The sequence below is a fragment of the Solanum pennellii genome, chromosome 6 (assembly GCF_001406875.1).
Source record: "Solanum pennellii chromosome 6, SPENNV200".
Classification (NCBI taxonomy): Eukaryota; Viridiplantae; Streptophyta; class Magnoliopsida; order Solanales; family Solanaceae; genus Solanum; species Solanum pennellii.
The window spans coordinates 21,420,356-21,437,412 of NC_028642.1; the positions used below are offsets into that span (position 1 = coordinate 21,420,356).

The following is a 17,057-nucleotide window of genomic DNA, read 5'->3' on the forward strand; positions in this document are numbered from 1 at the left end:
TGGTTCTACGCGCATCAAGCTGTGTGAACCCGGTCAAATCGTTGGCATTCAATACACATTAAGCATAACTTAGCATATCCATTTGAAGGGTTGTTACATATTCCCCCCGTTAGGAACATTCATCCCCGATTGACAGTACTCATATCTAAGTGTAAGTAAGTCATCTATAGAATATATGCATAAATAAGTAATTCAATACTCCCCGTAGGTGAATATCTGATTCACATATTAACATGATGGTGCACATCTTTGAAACCTACTAGTAGCTTCACATTAATAGACTAAGTAACTCTTTCTTAAACTAGTCTCATGAAAGCTTACAACAGAACTAAAAATGTAATTCGTTCAACTCAGCAACCAACATGATGACTCAGACATATTAGCTTCATACTAGTGCATAAACACCATACACAGTCAAATACATGAATGACTAATTAGGGTTACGCAAGCGAGACTTCATCAGAGGTGCCTTCCCCTGCCCCCTAGACTTGAGTGCGAAGAATCGTTGTCTCCTACGAACCTCTTTACTTTGACCATTAGGTTGAACTCTCTACTTCCCTTGTTCCAAACTTATCTTATTCGGACAATCATTCACCATGTGACCCGGTTTGCTACAAACCTAACAAGCATTAGAGCCCCTCATACAGTCTCCTCCATGAAGTTTGCCACACATCCTTCAAGGTGGTCTCTCTTGAGGTGTATGTACATTTTATACATTTTAACTCACGACTCGGAATTCCTATTATAGCGAACCTTGGATGAACTTTACTCCCCTTGGTGGGAGAGTACCTTCTTACACCTGGGCTTATCCTTGATTTCAGTACTACTCTTCCTTGAAATATTCTCCTCGGCTTGCCTTGAACTGCTCACTGCCCTAGTGTGCTTTCTCTTTCTGCGTTCCTCCACTTGCTGGACATGGACCATAATCCTAGAAAGGTCCATGATGTCATGAAGCATAGCCTACACTCCTCCTCAAGATCCTCAACAATCCCTGTCAAGAATCTACTCATCTCGTCTCTAATGTCAGACACAAGAGAAGTGGCATACCTCGATAATTTCACAAAATTCAAGTAATACTCCATGACTATTATCGATCCCTGTTTAAGGTTGATAAAGTCCTCAAACTTGGCCTCCCTCATCTTCATGGGGAAGAATCTCTCCATGAAGGCTATCAAAACCTCTCCCAAGTGATAGATACTCCGCTTGATGCTCGACTATCCTGCCACATCTTGCACCAAGTCTGTGCAACATCCTAGAGTTAAAAGAAAGCCAACTCTAAATTCTCAGTATATGTGTCCCCCATAGCTACCAAGATATTATTCATATAATCCACAAACTCATGGGGGTCCTATAAAGTCTTAAGACTCTGTGAAAATAGGACGATTCATCCTCATGAACTCTCTCAACCTGTCAGCCATGGTACGAACTGGTGGGTTCTCCCTCTGAACATTTTGCCGGTTGACCTGGTCGGTCATGTCCTGGGCCAGCATAGTTATGTCTTGTGCCATTACGTCCTGACATTCCCTCACCTCAGTATCATTTAACATAGTAGGGTTAATCGGCATAACAACCATTCAACAGGAGCCTAGTGTGGAACCTTATTGTTCCCAGCAGCTGCTCCTCCCTCCTTTAACCAATTGTTATCCTATTATTCATTTTTTTAGAAAAAAAACAAAGAATGATGTTATAGACACTCATAACACCAAGAAAATCAACATTAGGAAAGGCACGATAAGATCAAAAGAAGGAAAAATTCCTGCGCATCATGCAGTCTCTAAACAAGGATAGTGGTGCACTTCACTACCATGACTTAAAAACTACTCAATGTTGTTCATGTGAACTATTTGTCCCCGAATTTAACTTAGGGACCTGATAAAAACATTGTCACGATCGGAGTTTAGACCCTAAACGAGACCGGCGTCGTTGACATCTCAGAGGTCCCAAACAATCCTATCTACTTCATTATTACTCCATCTAGGTTAGTTTTGGCGAAAAATTTGAACTTTTTTGTTAGTGACATGCTTACTAAACATTCTACTACATACGTAATGGTTCACCATCAACCATCTAACATTAAGATCATCAAATGAAAGAAAAGTTCATGATAATGATAAAGATGTACTTGCCAAAATTGCACCAATACAATGTCTGAACAAAAACGGGAAAGAAACGCTGGTGGAACATACTCCATAAGCTTAATCCTACAACTAAGCTAGAAAGTAAATGGGCAAGCATCTTCGAAAGCATGAAGGCCTACCAAGTACGGATGAATGCTCGATGTTCGGATAACTGCAACATTGATTATGTAGATCTAGCGTCCACATGTGCCTGCACCTAAAAGTTTAGAGTTTTATAGGGTTAGTACACACTTGTACTAAGTATGGGTATACACAATCACACCAAGGACATGCATGAGTAAGAATATCTGTTTCCTAGCAACATGACTATAGCATGTAAAAAAAGTGGACTTTCCAAATTGAGATTAGAAAAGTGAGTGAACTTTTCAAATTTTGATTAGGAATGTTTATGATCTTTCATAATTTGGATTAGGAAAGTTATGCCATTAGAGTAAGTTGCATCATAATACTTAACATTTTGCACACAGCACAGAACAACGTACACATAACACCTATAATAATTCATATAACACATAACGTTGTTCATATCATTCATTTGTATTCCATGAGCCCTTGGAATCATGTACTTGACATTAAGACTTCCCGAAAATGAGGGCTCAACATATGGAATCTCAACTAGGGAGTCTACTTTATCAAACACATAGTCTTCTTTATTGTTTCATACGTACTTCATTTGATTTTATTCATGGGTTAGTGTAAACACCAGTTATTCCTTGGATGTAGTTTAAGACTTTCATCGGATTCGTAGTGCAATGACAAAGAATGACCTAATGTCATTACTTGAATGTAACTTACCTTTTGACTATCCTATCCTAACACCTTTGGTATCATTCGTATCATTATGTGCAGACCAAATATATTCATTTGGAAGTTTAACTTTAACTGACATAGATTATCATAGCATCATGAAATCCAGTGTCATGTAACCCCACATTAAAAATGAGTGGAATCACCGGCTAAAGTGTCCATAAAATGCTAGCGTACATTGGAATTAAACCCCGCTTGATCCTTATATTGGCAGTATAGTTTCGAAGACTAGGAGATATAAGGAGACCCACAACCGGCAAGCCGGACAGTCTTATATTATGAGGGTTACGTGAAACTCCGTTATTCCCGAAAGAAGGCATCACTGCTCATAGCTAGTCTATCGGTGCTCAGTATAAAGTTGCATTACATTCTACTCATACGTCATGTAAGTTGGCTTCTAGTATGAGGACATCATAGCTCAATAGATGATTTATCATATCATCATTATATTAAGTGTGTTAATCTCAATACTTTGATTAGAGTTGTAACAACCTTAAAAAATGATAAGCTAAGTAATGCTTAATGTGTCTAGAATACCAACGATTAGACCAGATTCACACGGATTGATGCTCGTAGAACCAGACCACGAAACCCTTCCTACATACAATCCAATTAACTTGGGGAGTTTTTTTATCTAGGAAAGGTTGGGTCCAACCATGTAGGGTTCCCGAATACGAAGATTTAATCGATGGAGTCCTTACCGGACTTAAAAAGAGCAGGATTTCTTTGGTTTGGAGGGTCTAGGTGTAAAATGGCTTTTTTCCAAGCTAAGGGTAGTATCATAATTACTTTAAGTATACAATTAATTACTAAATGAATAAGGTGGAGGGGTATTTTGGGGGGAGAGGGACAAAATTGGGCTCTTGAAGTGAAGTCTTGCTCCACGCGGGTTCGAACCTAGGTGGAAACAATGAAGTAAAGTTTATTTTTTATTTAAGCTATTGAATTAATGTAATTTATTAATAATTATTATTCATTATCTGATTTAAAATAAACGGATTTTTATTAAATAGACAAAACCTTATTGACTAAGTCCTAAAACTTAGAATCCTAAGCCTCCTACAACTCGCACTCTCTCAGGTTTATCTCTCCACTCTCACGCTCAATCTCTCTTATTCATTCTCACGTTTTTTCTCTGAAAAATAAGATAAAAAAGCATAAAAATAAACCAATTTCTTCACCCTTGAAGAACTCACACGAAATCACAAGAAAACAAACGTTAATCTTACACTAGGCTAAGGGAGGTCGTCATTCGAGTGGAGTTGATATTGAGGAGGAATGGACGTGGTTTTGGGTGAAGTTTTTGGGTATCAAGTCAAGATTTTAACTTCAAAAAGGAATGGCTTCTCTTCTCTCTTGGTCCATTTCCTAAGAGACCCCTTAAGGTCCAGAATATTCTTTCCAAAAACGAGGATTGTTCCCAGTTGCATATCCTTGTCACTATATCCCGTTTAATAATTGGTTTGTTATGTTTGCTGGTAGAAAACTAGGGATGAAACATTATTTTGTGATTATTATGCATTTAAATGTAAGTTTGGAATTATGTGGCTTATGTTGATGTTTCAGAAAATGTAACTACGTGTGTATGTGTGTTTTGTCGTGGCTATTTGTCATGGTTTAGGACTTGAAATGGCATGATAGTTCTTTGTATTCAATGCACATATGTTGATGTAAAGGTTCATATGAGTTGAAATGTGGCTTTTTGGAGGGATAATCTCTTGGCTAAACGAATCCATGAAGACACGCACCTAAAATATTATAAATGCACTATGAATTTCCACTAAGAACAACGGTGTAACTTGATGAAAGGATGCTATAAATTAAAATAAAATTTCTAGCTTCTACTGATGAATTTCGGTCCGCAAAGAGGGTTCCAAATATTGAAAAAAATAAATTGAAAAAAATGAGGTCATGGAGGATTGAACCTGTGACCTCACCATGTTAAAAATTCCATGAAAATTAATAACTAAAAAGAAATGTGGTGACGGGAATTCAAACCATGGTATTGGCTGGAAAATGTAACTAAAGAGAAAAAAATAAGAAATTAAACGAGTTCAATCGAACCCACCACCTCTGAATTACATTAAAGGAAGAATAAAAGAAATAAAATGTGAGGCTTTGGAATCTAACTCACGACTTTACGCATTGAAGGAGAGTAAAGAAAATGAAAAATAAATAAATGTGAGGCATGGGAATCTAACTAACGAATTCTAGGAAGTGAAGGATAGTCAAAGGAAATGATAGACAAGAGATGTGAAGCGTGGAAATCGAACCCACGACCTCTAAGGTAGATTCAAGGAGAAAATTACAAGAAATAAAAGAGGGGCTATGGTGGTTCGAACCCACAACCACTCGTCCAAAAGGATATAAATTAAAAGTAATGTAAATAAAAAGTAAATGAGGTTGTGGGGATTCGATGCCACATCCTCTTAGTTCTTTTAAGCGAAAAATGAAGAGAGAAATCAAGGGAAAAATAAAATAAATGATTTGGGGCTCGAATTTGGAACCTGAAGCCGTATAAATCAAATAATGTAAATGAAAAAAAAAATTAAGTGTTGTCCAAGGGATCTGAAACAGGGTTCCCTTGTTTAAATTTTGTATTGATACATAAGTCATACGTGAATTAAATATTCAAGAATAATGATGTCTAGTTAGATCGACATCAAGATCTTGTCATACATACATGATGCATAAGTGTTGTACCACGTAATCTTAGGAAGATATGCATCACTTAAACGAACTATGAACAAAGTCTCATGGCTTGTATCTCAAAACCCGTAAGTGTAGCATATGTCTAAAAATAACTAAACCTAAGATGTATGCAATTAAATGATCAAATGAACAAAGAAATGATGAAATGAACAATGAAATGATGAAACCCTAGAAGGGTTAAGTTAGAGTGTGAAACACACTAAATGGCCAAGTGCATTGTTATATGATGAAATGAACAATGAAATGATGAAACCCTAGAAGGGTTAAATAAGATTGTGAAACACACTAAATGGCCAACTGCATTGGCATATGATGAAAAGAACATTCTTGTTAAATGGGGTGAGTAATTATGAAGAGAAAATGAGCTAATGTTAATGAATGTGGTGACAAGATGATATGAGGATACTGTAAAAGATGAGAGCAATCTCAAATGAGCCTAAATAAATGTTATCAAAACCTACTCACCAATGAGAGTGTAAAGTTAATGAAGAGACCAGTCTCTATGAACACTCTAATGAAAGTATTGAGATTAACACACTTAATACTAATGATTAGATGAGAAATTATTTATTGAGCTATGATGTCCTCATACAAGAAGCCAGCTTCCATGACGTATGAGTTGAATGTAATGGAACGTTATACTGAGCAGCGATAGACTAGCTATGAGAAGTGATTCCTTCTTTCGGGAAGGGTCGAGTTTCACGTAACACTCATGAGATGAGACTGTCCAGCATGTCGTCTATGGGTATCCTTATATATCCTAGTCTTCAAACCTATACTTCCAATATAGGGATCTGCCGGGGTTCAATTCCCATGTATGCACATGTTTTGGGTCACTTTGGTTGGTGATTCCACCTCTTTTTCATGTGGGGTATCATGGCATTGTATTTCATGATGATCACATGATATATGTCAGCTAAAGTTAAAGTTACCAATGAATGAATGTGGATATCCTCAAATGATACACATAATTAAACGATTGATACCAAACATGTTAGGATAGGATAATCAAGAGGTGAGTTAGATTCATGAAATAACATTAGGCATTCTTGGTCATTGCACAACGAATCCGATGAATTTCTTAAACTAAATCCTAGGTATAGCTGGTGTGGACAGTGGCCCATGAGTGAAATGAAATGAAGTACGTATGAATGAATGAAGCAGACTCTGTGTTTGCTAATTTTTACTTCCTAGTTGAGGTCCCGTATGTTGAGCCCTCATTTTTGGGAAGTCTTAATGTCATGTCGATGATTCCAAGGTCTCATGGCATACGAATGAATGATATGAAAAACGTTATGTGTTTTATTAATTATGATACGTTTTATGTGTACGCTATTCTGTTCTCTGTGTAAAATGTTAAGTATGATTGTGCATGTTACTTTGATGGCATAACTTTGCTTATCAAGATTTGGAAAGATCATAAAGTTTCCTAAATTATATTTTGAGAGTTCACTTACTTTCTTAATCTCAATTTGGCAAGTCCACTAACTTGACCTGCTATAATCATGATGCTAGGAAAGAGAAAGTTTTACTCATGCATGTCCTTTGCGTGTTCTTGCATATACCCATACTTATTACAAGTGTGTACTAACCCTATACAACTCTAAACTTTTAGGTTTAGGCAAAGCTGGACGTGAGCTACAGGATCAACACTGCAGCTATCCGGACATCGAGCATTCATCAGGACATGGTAGGGCTTCATGATTTCGAGGATGCTTGACCATTTACATTGTAGCTTAGTTGTAGGATTGAGATAGTGGAGTATGTTCCATTAGCATTTCTCTCTCGTTTCTATTCAGACATTGTATTGGAGCCATTTTGGCAAGTACATCTTTATTGTTATAATAAACTGCTTCTTTTATTTGATGATCTTAATATTAGACGGTTTATGGAGAACAATTATATATATAATAGAATGTTTAGTTATCATGATAGGAAACAAAAAGTTTAAAATTTTTAGCTAAAACTAACCTAGATGAAGTAAGAATGACGTATCTAGGCTTGTCTGAAACCTTTGAGAGGTCAACGACGCCGTTCTCGTCAAGAGTTTAGATTCTAGTCGTGAGAAAGTTGGTATCATAGCCCTAGATTGAATTCCATAGATAATAAGTTCAAATAACCACTTTGAGTAGTTTCTATGTTATGGTAGTGGAGTGTAGCTTTATCCTGAATTAGAGACTATATGCTGCATAGGAAAATTTCCCTTCTTCTGATCTTATTGTGCCTTCTCTAATGTATGTTTCTTGGTGTTAAGAGCATATCTAACATCAACTCTTGAGATTCTGAAAGATGAATACAAGGATAAACTAAGGAAGAGCAATAAGGTGTTCCCAGGCAGATCCACCTGCAAGAACAATGGCTACCAAGTTAAGGGACTTCACGAGGATGAATCCTCCCGTTTACACTGGATCTAAGATTGCTCAGAATACCGAGGAGGAGTGAAGTGTAGCTATGTTTCATGCCAACATGGTCCTTTCCATGTTTATGGTCCATGTCCAACATGTGGAGGAAAACACGAATAGGAAGCATACAAGGACAGGGAACAGGTCAAGTGAAGCTGAGAGGATTTTTTCAAGGAAGAGTGGCACTGAAATCAGGGATAAGCCTAAGTTTAAGAAGGGACTGACAAACCAAGGGGAGTCAAGTTCGTCCAAGGATCGCTATGATAGGGATTCCAAGCAAAGATTTAAGAGTAGGAAGTGTGTAAAACTTAATGGAGGAAAGTGTATGAGAGGCTCTAATGCTTGTTAGATTTGTTGCAAACGGAGTCACATGAATTGTCCGAATAGGAGAAGTAAAGAACAAGGAAGGAGAGAGTTCAACCTAATGTTCCAAGTTAAGAGTATCCAAGAAGGCAATGAATCTTCACACTCAATTCTAGGGGGGTGCAGGGAAAGGGACCTCTGGTGAAGTGTCGCGTGCGTAGCTTTAATTAGTCTTTCATGTATTTGACTTTGTATGGTGTTTACGCACTACTATTAAGTTAATATGTTTGAGTCATCATGTTGGTTACTGATTTGTATGAATTACATGATTACTTATGTTGTATGCTTCGATGAGACTACTTTAGGAAAGAGTTCCTTAGTTTATTAATGTAATGCTACTATTAGGATTCAAGGATGTGCACCATCATGGTAATATGAAAATAAGATATTCACCAAGGGGGAGAATTGAATTACTTATGTATGCATATATTCTATAGATGAATTACTTATTGTTATTAAAAAGTAGTGTCATTCGGGAAGGAATGTTCCTAAGGGGTGGATAATGTAACAACCCTATAAATGGATATGCTAAGTAATGCTTAATGTGTATTGAATACCAACGATTAGACCGAGTTCACACGGATTGATGCGCGTAAAACCATACCTCCGAACCCTTGCTACATCCAAGCCAACTAACTTGTGGAGTTAGTTGAGCTAGGAAAGGTTGTGTCCAACCATGTACGGCTCTCGAACACGAAGATTTACTAGAAGGAGTCTTTAATGAACATAAAAAGAAAAAATCATAGGTTTTGAGGGTCTAGGGGTAAAATGGTCTTTTTCCAGGCCAAGGGTAGTATTGTAATTACTGTAAATATACAATTAATTACATAATGAATAAGGTGGAGGGGTATTTTAGGGGGAGAGGGAAGAAATTGGGTTTTTGAAGTGAAGTCTTGCTCCACGCGGGTTCGAACCTAGGTGGAAACAATGAAGTAAAGTTTAATTTTTATTTAAGCTATTGAATTAATGTAATTAATTAATAATTATTATTCATTATCTGATTTAAAATAAACAGATTTTTATTAAATAGACAAAACCTTATTGACTAAGTCCTAAAACTTAGACTCCTAAGCCTCCTACAACTCCCACTCTCTCAGGTTTATCTCTCCACTCTCACGCTCAATCTCTCTTATTCATTCTCACGTTGTTTCTTTGAAAAATAAGATAAAAAGCATAAAAATAAACCAATTTCTTCACCCTTGAAGAACTCACACGAAATCACAAGAAAACAAAGGTTAATCTTACACTAGGCTAAGGGAGGTGGTCATTCGAGTGGAGTTGATATTGAGGAGGCATGGACGTGGTTTTGGGTGAAGTTTTTGGGTATCAAGTCAAGATTTTAACTTCAAAAAGTTATGGTTTCTCTTCTCTATTGATCCATTTCCTACGAGACCCCTTAAGGTTCAGAATATGCTTTCCGAAAACTAGGATTGTTCCCTGTTGCATATCCCTGTCACTAGATCGCGTTTAAGCATTGGATGGTTATGTTTGCTGGTAAAAAACTAGGGATTAAACATGCTTTTGTGATTATTATGTGTTTATATATATGTTTTGAATTATTTGGCTTATGTCGATGTTTCCGAAAATTTAACTACGTGTATATTTGTGTGTTGCCGTGGCTATTTTTCACGGTTTAGGAATTGAAATGGCATGACAGATCTTTATAATCAATGTACATATGTTGATGTAAATATTATGTTCATATGAGTTGAAATATGGCTTATTTGACGGGTAATCTCTTGGCTAAACGAATCCATGAAGACGCACCTAAATCTTTCTAAATGCACTACAAAATTCCCCCAAGAACTACGATGTAACTTTATGAAACGATGATGAAAATTTAAAAGAAAATTTACAGCTTCTATGATGAATTTTTGTCAGCAAAGAGGGTTCAAAATGTTGAAAAAAAGTGATTAAAAAATGTGAGGTCATGGAGGATTGAACCGGCGACTTTACCATATTAAAAACCATGAAAATAAAGAAGTAAAAAGAAATGTAGTGAAGGGATTTCGAACCATGGTATTGGCTGAAAAATATAACTTAAAAGAAAAAAAAAAGAAATGAGAGGAGTGGGATTTGAACCAACCACATGTCAATCAGATTTAAGGAAGAGTAAAAGAAGAAAAAATTGTGAGGCATGGAAATAAAACCCACGACCTCTAGGCAGTGAAGGAGAGTAAATAAAATGAAAGAAAAGAAATGTGAGGCATGAGAATCGAACCCACGACCTCTAGGCAGTGAAGAATAGTCAAAGGAAATAAAAAAAAAAGAGATGTGAGATGTGGGAATCGAACCCACGACCTCCAAGGCAGATTCAAGGAGAAAATTAGAAGAAATTAAAGAGGGGATCTGGGGGTTCGAACCCACGACCCCTCGTCCAAAATGAGGTTGTGGGGGTTCAATCCCACATCCTCTTAGTTCTACCAAGCGAAAAATAAAGAGACAAATTAAGGGATAAATAAAATAATGGATTTGGGGCTCAAATTTGGATCTCCAAGCCGTATGTATCAAATAAAGTAAATAAATAAAATGTAAGTGTTATCCAAGGGATTTGAAACCGGGATCCCTAGCCTGAATTCCGTATTGATACATAAGTCATACGTGAATTAAATATTCAAGAATAATGCTGCCTATTTAGATCAAAATCCAGATCTTGGCATACATACAAAATGCATCAGTCTTTACAACGTAATCTTAGGAAGATATGAATCACTTAAACGAACTATGAATGAATCCTTATGACTTGTATGTATCGACCCATAAGTCTAGCATACGTCTGAATATAAGTGAACCTAAGATGTACGCAATAAAATGATGAAATGAACCAAGAAATGATGAATGAATAGTGAAATGATGAAACCCTAGAAGGGTTAAGTTAGTGTGTGAAACTCACTAAATGACCAAGTGCATTTGCATATGATTAAATGAACTATGAAATGAGTAAATGAACAAGAAAATGATGAAATGAACAAGGAAATGATGAAACCCTAGAAAGGGTTAAGTAAGAGTGTGAAACACACTAAACGACCAAGTGCATTTAGTGTGTTTCACACTCTATCTTAACTCTTCTAGGGTTTCATCTTTTCATTTATCATTTCACCATTGCCTTTAAATTTCTCTCATTTTGCCGAGGGATTGTGGGGGTCGAACCCTCACAACCCCTCTTTAATTTAATTTAAGTTTTCTCTTTAAATTTGCCTAGGAGGTCGTGGGTTTGATTCCCACGCCTCACATCTCTTTTAATTCATTTCCATTTAATCTCCTTCACTTCCTAGAGGACGTGGGTTTGATTCCCACGCCTCACATTTTTTTTCTTTCATTATCTTTACTCTCCTTCAGTTCTTAGAGGTCGTTGGATCGATTCCCACGCCTCACTTTTTTTTTCTTTTACTGTTCCTTAAATTTAATTGATAGGTGGTGGGTTCGAATACCACTCCTCTCATTTCTTATTTATTCTTTTAAGTTACAATTTCAGCCAATACCATGGTTCGAATCCCCTTCACGGCATATCTTTTTACTTCTTTATTTTCATGGTTTTAAATATGGTGAGGTCACGGGTTCAATCCTCCATTACCTCACTTGTTTTGATTCATTTTAAATCATTTTGTACCCTCTTTGCTGACCGAAATTCATCCTAGAAGCTGTAAATTTTCTTTTAATTTTTCAGCATCCTTTAATCAAGTTACACCTTAGTTATTAGGGGAATTTAGTAGTGCATTTATAACATTTAAGGTGCATTTTCATGGACTCGTTTAGCCAAAAGATTATCCCTAAAATCATCCACATTTCCACTCATATGAACATCATAATTACATCAACATGTGTAAAATGAAATTTAAAGAACTATTATGCCATTTCAAGTCCTAAACCATGAACAATAGCCACAACAACACACACATACACATGTAGTTAAATTTTCAGAAACATCAACATAAGTCACATAATTCAAAAACTACATATAAACACATAATCATCACGAAAACACGTTTCATCCCTTGTTTTCTACCAGCAAACATAACCAACCTCTGATTAAATGGGTGCTATTGACAGGGATATGCAACGGGACACAATCCTAGTTTTCGAAATGAATATTCTGAACCTTAAGGGGTCTCTTGGGAAGGGGACCAAGAGATAAGAGAACCAATACCTTTATTACGTTAAACCTTTGACTTTCTGCCCAAAAAGATTACCCAAGATCACGTCCAAATCCCCTCAAAGTCAACACCAACTCGACGGACTAACTTCTTTTTGCCAACGCGATTGATTTCTTTTGTTTTCTTATATTTTCGTTGTGAGTTCTTAAAGTGTGAAGAACTTTGGTTTACCTACTGTTTTTTTGATGTTATTTATAAGAGAGTATTGTGAGTTAGAGTGATAGAGACGTGTGAGACAGAAGAGCGAGGGAGATAAGAGTTTTCTTAGGATTAGGAGTGTTGTTTAGAGTTAATAAATTAAGGTTTTTATTTAATTATTAAAAATTTGGTGTCCTTTTATTTTAACTCATCTAATAAATAATAAATATAAATTATTTACATTAACTTACCTACATAAATTAAAAAATAATTTAATTCATTGCTTCCACCTAGGTTCGAACGCGTGTGGAGTAAGACTTCACTTCAAGAGCCAATTTTCGGCCCTCTCTCCAAAAAAGGACCCTCCATCTTATTAATTAAATTGTTAATTATATATTTAGGGTAATAATGATACTACCCATAGCCTGGAAAAACACTATTTTTCCTATAGACCATCCAAACCTAAGATTTCCTGTTTTTAAGTCCGTAAAGACTCCTTCTAGTAGATCATCATATTCGAGAGTCCTACATGGTTGGACCCAACCTTTACTAGCTCAACTAACTCCCTAAGTTAGTTTTCTTGGATGCAGCAAGGGTTCCGAGGTCTGGTTCTACGCGCATCAATCCATGCAAACCCAGTCTAATAGTTGAGATTCTAGATACATTATGCATTACTTAGCATATATATTATTAGGGTTGTTACAATTAAGATAAACCAATAACTGTTAAAACATAATTCTTATCAAACAATGAGGATTTGACATTCTCATGCTTTTCTTACTTAGTTCCCTTTGAATTTAAATTTCTCCATCTTTCCTTCTTACTTTCCTAATGAAATCTTTAGCATTATACATACTACTAGAATTCGTAAATATGGATAACTAAGGAGAATAACATTCCACAACTTCATTGGGAACAACCGTAGTTTCGATTTTCTTGAATTCAATATGTTTGAAAAAAAATTCCTTTATCCTCACCACATGGTATAAGAAACCCTTGGCTATCATATTACATGCCTGTAAACACAACATAATTTGACTCCTTGGCATAGAATTACCACCCTTCCACTCTAGAATAGGTTGAATGAAAACATCGGGATGTACATCAAACTTCGTAGATATCAAATGTGTAACAAAAGAAAGAGTAGCACTTAGGTCAAGCAAAGCATGAAAATTAACAGAGAGAACTTGTAATATACCCGTCACAACATCGGGAGAGATTTCTTGTTAATCCCTAGCCTTAAGTACATATAAGCGGTTCCCCTTCGGAGTTTCAAAACTAGGACCGCTTTGTTGTGCTTGGCTATTACTCTTACCTTGACGTCTCATATTGGGACAACCCTTCACCATATGGCCACTTTATCCACAACCATAGCAACTATTAGTCCAAATAAGATATTCAAGCCTACTGTTAGAAGAAGCACTTTCGAACGACTTTGCTCTCTTCGCTTCCCTATTCCTCATTCTTAGACAACTTTCCTCAACTTGTTGAGCATGAAAAATTAACCTAGAAATATCCATATTTTTATGAAGCATGGCTGCATGACATTATTCTTCAAGCTCTTCGGACACACCCGTTACATAATGACTCATTTCATCCCTCGCATTAGAAATAAAAGAAGAAGCATGTTTGGACAACTTAATGAACTTCAAGAAATATTCCTTAACACTCATACCTCCTTGACAAAGGTTGATGAACTCCTCTACCTTATCTTATCTTTGTTCCATAGGAAAGATTCAGTCAAGTAAGGTCTTTTTGAAGATCTCCTATATCACAGGACCATCTCCTGAAGCTCTACAATTCGTACTCATATTGTACCATGTCTGAGCCACGTCCTTAAGTTGATAGGCAGCAAGTTCAGCCTTCTGATTTGTACTAACCCCATAGCAAAGAAAATGTATAGAACTTATCAAGGAAATCTTGGGGTTCTAAATAAGTTTTCAATAAAAAGTTCTTTGGAGGATCCATTCTCGTAAAGTCTCTCAAACGGCTAGCTCAAGTACTAGCATGTTGATTCTCTCGAGGTGCAACCTCCTTGTTAGCTTGAGTCATGATGGCTTTTGTTTGGGTGGTCATGGCTTGGGAAATTTGGAACATGGCTTCCCTTACCTCATTATCTGTCATATCCGAAGGATTCACTGGAACTTGATCATTTGCAACAACTTGAACTTGAGGAGAATTTCGATTGCCTTGGGGAGAAGCTCCCGCATTCACAATTTCTTCTCCTACTATTCTCAATGCTGTCCGTCTTGTCTTAATTTCCTATATACAAAAGAAAGGGATTATATGCTAAAAGAAGCATAGTGTAAAATTTCTAGAGGGACGACATAGGAGTGTCAAGAAAAGGCAACTTTCGTAATCATCACATAGCCTCTCATCAATAATTGTGGATCGCTGCACAACTATGATCAAGACACTAGGTAACGTGGCTTAGTGAGACATTTATCCTAAGGATATTTAACCTTATGCTCTGATACCAAGTTTGTCACACCCAGATCCCAGATCCCAGATCTAAGAAGACGCCGACACCTCTCAAATATAGGGTGTACTCTTTGAGTGGGACAATCTTTGTATGAGAGCATGAGGTTAAATGTCCATAGGATCAAAGTCTCACTAAACCACGTTACATAGTTTCTTATTCATGGTTGTGAAGCGCACCATAATAATGGACGAGACACTATGAAATGATTAGGAAACTTCTCTTTTCTTTGTAATCCTATGTCGTCCATTTGGAGTTTTGACTCTATCTGTCTTTTAGCATCTAATCCGTTTCTTGTGGTTTCAGGAGAGTACGAGATGAGATTGCGAATGTGGGATATAAGCACTAAGGCAATTGAAATGCTCCTCAAGTGCAATCTGCTACAAACGAACAAATTCTGGTCAATCATCCGGCTATACCGTATTGTGAGGTGAGGGCAACCGTATGTCAAATGGCCCAAGTAATCACAACCCCAGATCTAGCCATTACGGTACAAGCTAACACGGAGGTGGTTCCTCTAGAAAACCAATATCTTAGCACTATGGCTAGAAATTTTAGGGATTTTAGGAGGATGAATCCTCCTATGTTTTTTGGATCTAAGGTTAATGAAGACACGCAAGATTTCGTTAATGAGGTTGACAAGATTTTTTTTCTATGGGGATGAGTACTACAGAGAAGGTTGAGCTTGCTGCCTATTAAATCAGAGATGTGGCTCAAACATGGTAAAATTAGTGGAAGGATAGTAGGCTTTAGGACGTGGTCCCTTGACATGGTAGATCTTCAAAAAGGCTGTTCTTGATAGATTCTTCCGAAGGGAGCAAAGGGAAGCTAAGGTAGAGGATTTTATCAACCTTCCTCAATGAGGTATGAGTGTCAAGGCATAGTCTTTAAAATCTATTAAGCTGTCCAAATATGCTTCCTCTTTGGTTTTGAATGATAGGATGAGATGAGCCATTTTCTAACGGCCGTGTCCGAAGAGCATGAACAAGAATGCCATGCAACAATGCTTCATGACAATATGGATCTTTCTCGATTGAAGGTTCATGCCCAACAGGTTGAAGATAGTCATCTAAGGAAAAAGAATACGGAAACTAAGAAGGCAACGTCTTTTAAAAGTAGTTATCTTAAGAGTAGGCTAGATGTGAAAGACAAGCCTAAGATCAAGAAAAAGTTTTTAAATCAGGTTTCTTGGATTTTCTATAAGAATTGCAATGATAGAGGTTCAAATCCTAAAACTCAAAGGGGGAGAAATGTTGAACCACTAAAAGAGACACCAACTTGTGTTAAGTGTGGTAAGAAACATGTGGGTGTATGTCTTGTTCGGACTAATAGCTTTAATGGTTTTGGAAAGGGTATGCATATGGTGAAAGATTGTCCTAATATGAGAAGCCAACGTATGGGGAATGGTCAAGCTTAACAAAGCGGTCCTAGTCCTGAAGTTCCAAAAAGGAACCATTTCTATTCACTCAAGGCTAGGGGTGAACAAGAGAGCTCTCCTGACGTTGTGATGGGTATTTTACAAGTTTTCTCTATTGAGGGTTATGAAATTCTTGATCCAGGTGCTAGAATGTTTGATGTACTTCGCTATATTTTGGTTGAACCTTTTCAGTTTGTACCCCAATGGGTGACTATGTTGCAAAAAGAGAGAACGTCAAAAAAAAGATAGAGATATTGACGTGAGAGAGAGTTAAACGTGTAAGGGAGTTGAAAGATGTGAAGTAGTTTAGACTTAATCAACTAGGACTCTAAGGCAAGACTTAGTCAAATAAAATATCTTAATTAATAAATAATAATTAATAGTCAAAATCTGATTTTCCTTTTTCTTAAATCATATATTAAATATTAAATAATTAAATTGATTGAC

General features: G+C 36.7%; 1 protein-coding gene across 1 annotated transcript; it reads left to right on the plus strand.

Annotated features, from left to right (window-relative positions):
- The first annotated feature begins 15,734 nt into the window (after window positions 1-15,734).
- On the plus strand, window positions 15,735-16,610 carry LOC107022176. The gene is made up of 3 exons (XM_015222862.1): window positions 15,735-15,827; window positions 15,970-16,026; window positions 16,134-16,610. The coding sequence occupies exons 1-3, from the start codon at window positions 15,735-15,737 to the stop codon at window positions 16,608-16,610; spliced, it is 627 nt and encodes a 208-aa protein (XP_015078348.1).
- The last annotated feature ends 447 nt before the right edge of the window (window positions 16,611-17,057 follow it).

What these genes read in the sequence shown, in the direction of transcription:
- LOC107022176 (XM_015222862.1), top strand. Translation starts at nt 15,735, where the DNA reads ATGGCTAGAAATTTTAGGGATTTTAGGAGGATGAATCCTCCTATGTTT. An exon ending in CGCAAGATTTCGTTAATGAG is followed by an intron (nt 15,828 to 15,969) that starts GTTGACAAGATT and finishes TTGACATGGTAG; the next exon opens with ATCTTCAAAAAGGCTGTTCT. An exon ending in GGGAGCAAAGGGAAGCTAAG is followed by an intron (nt 16,027 to 16,133) that starts GTAGAGGATTTT and finishes TTTGAATGATAG; the next exon opens with GATGAGATGAGCCATTTTCT.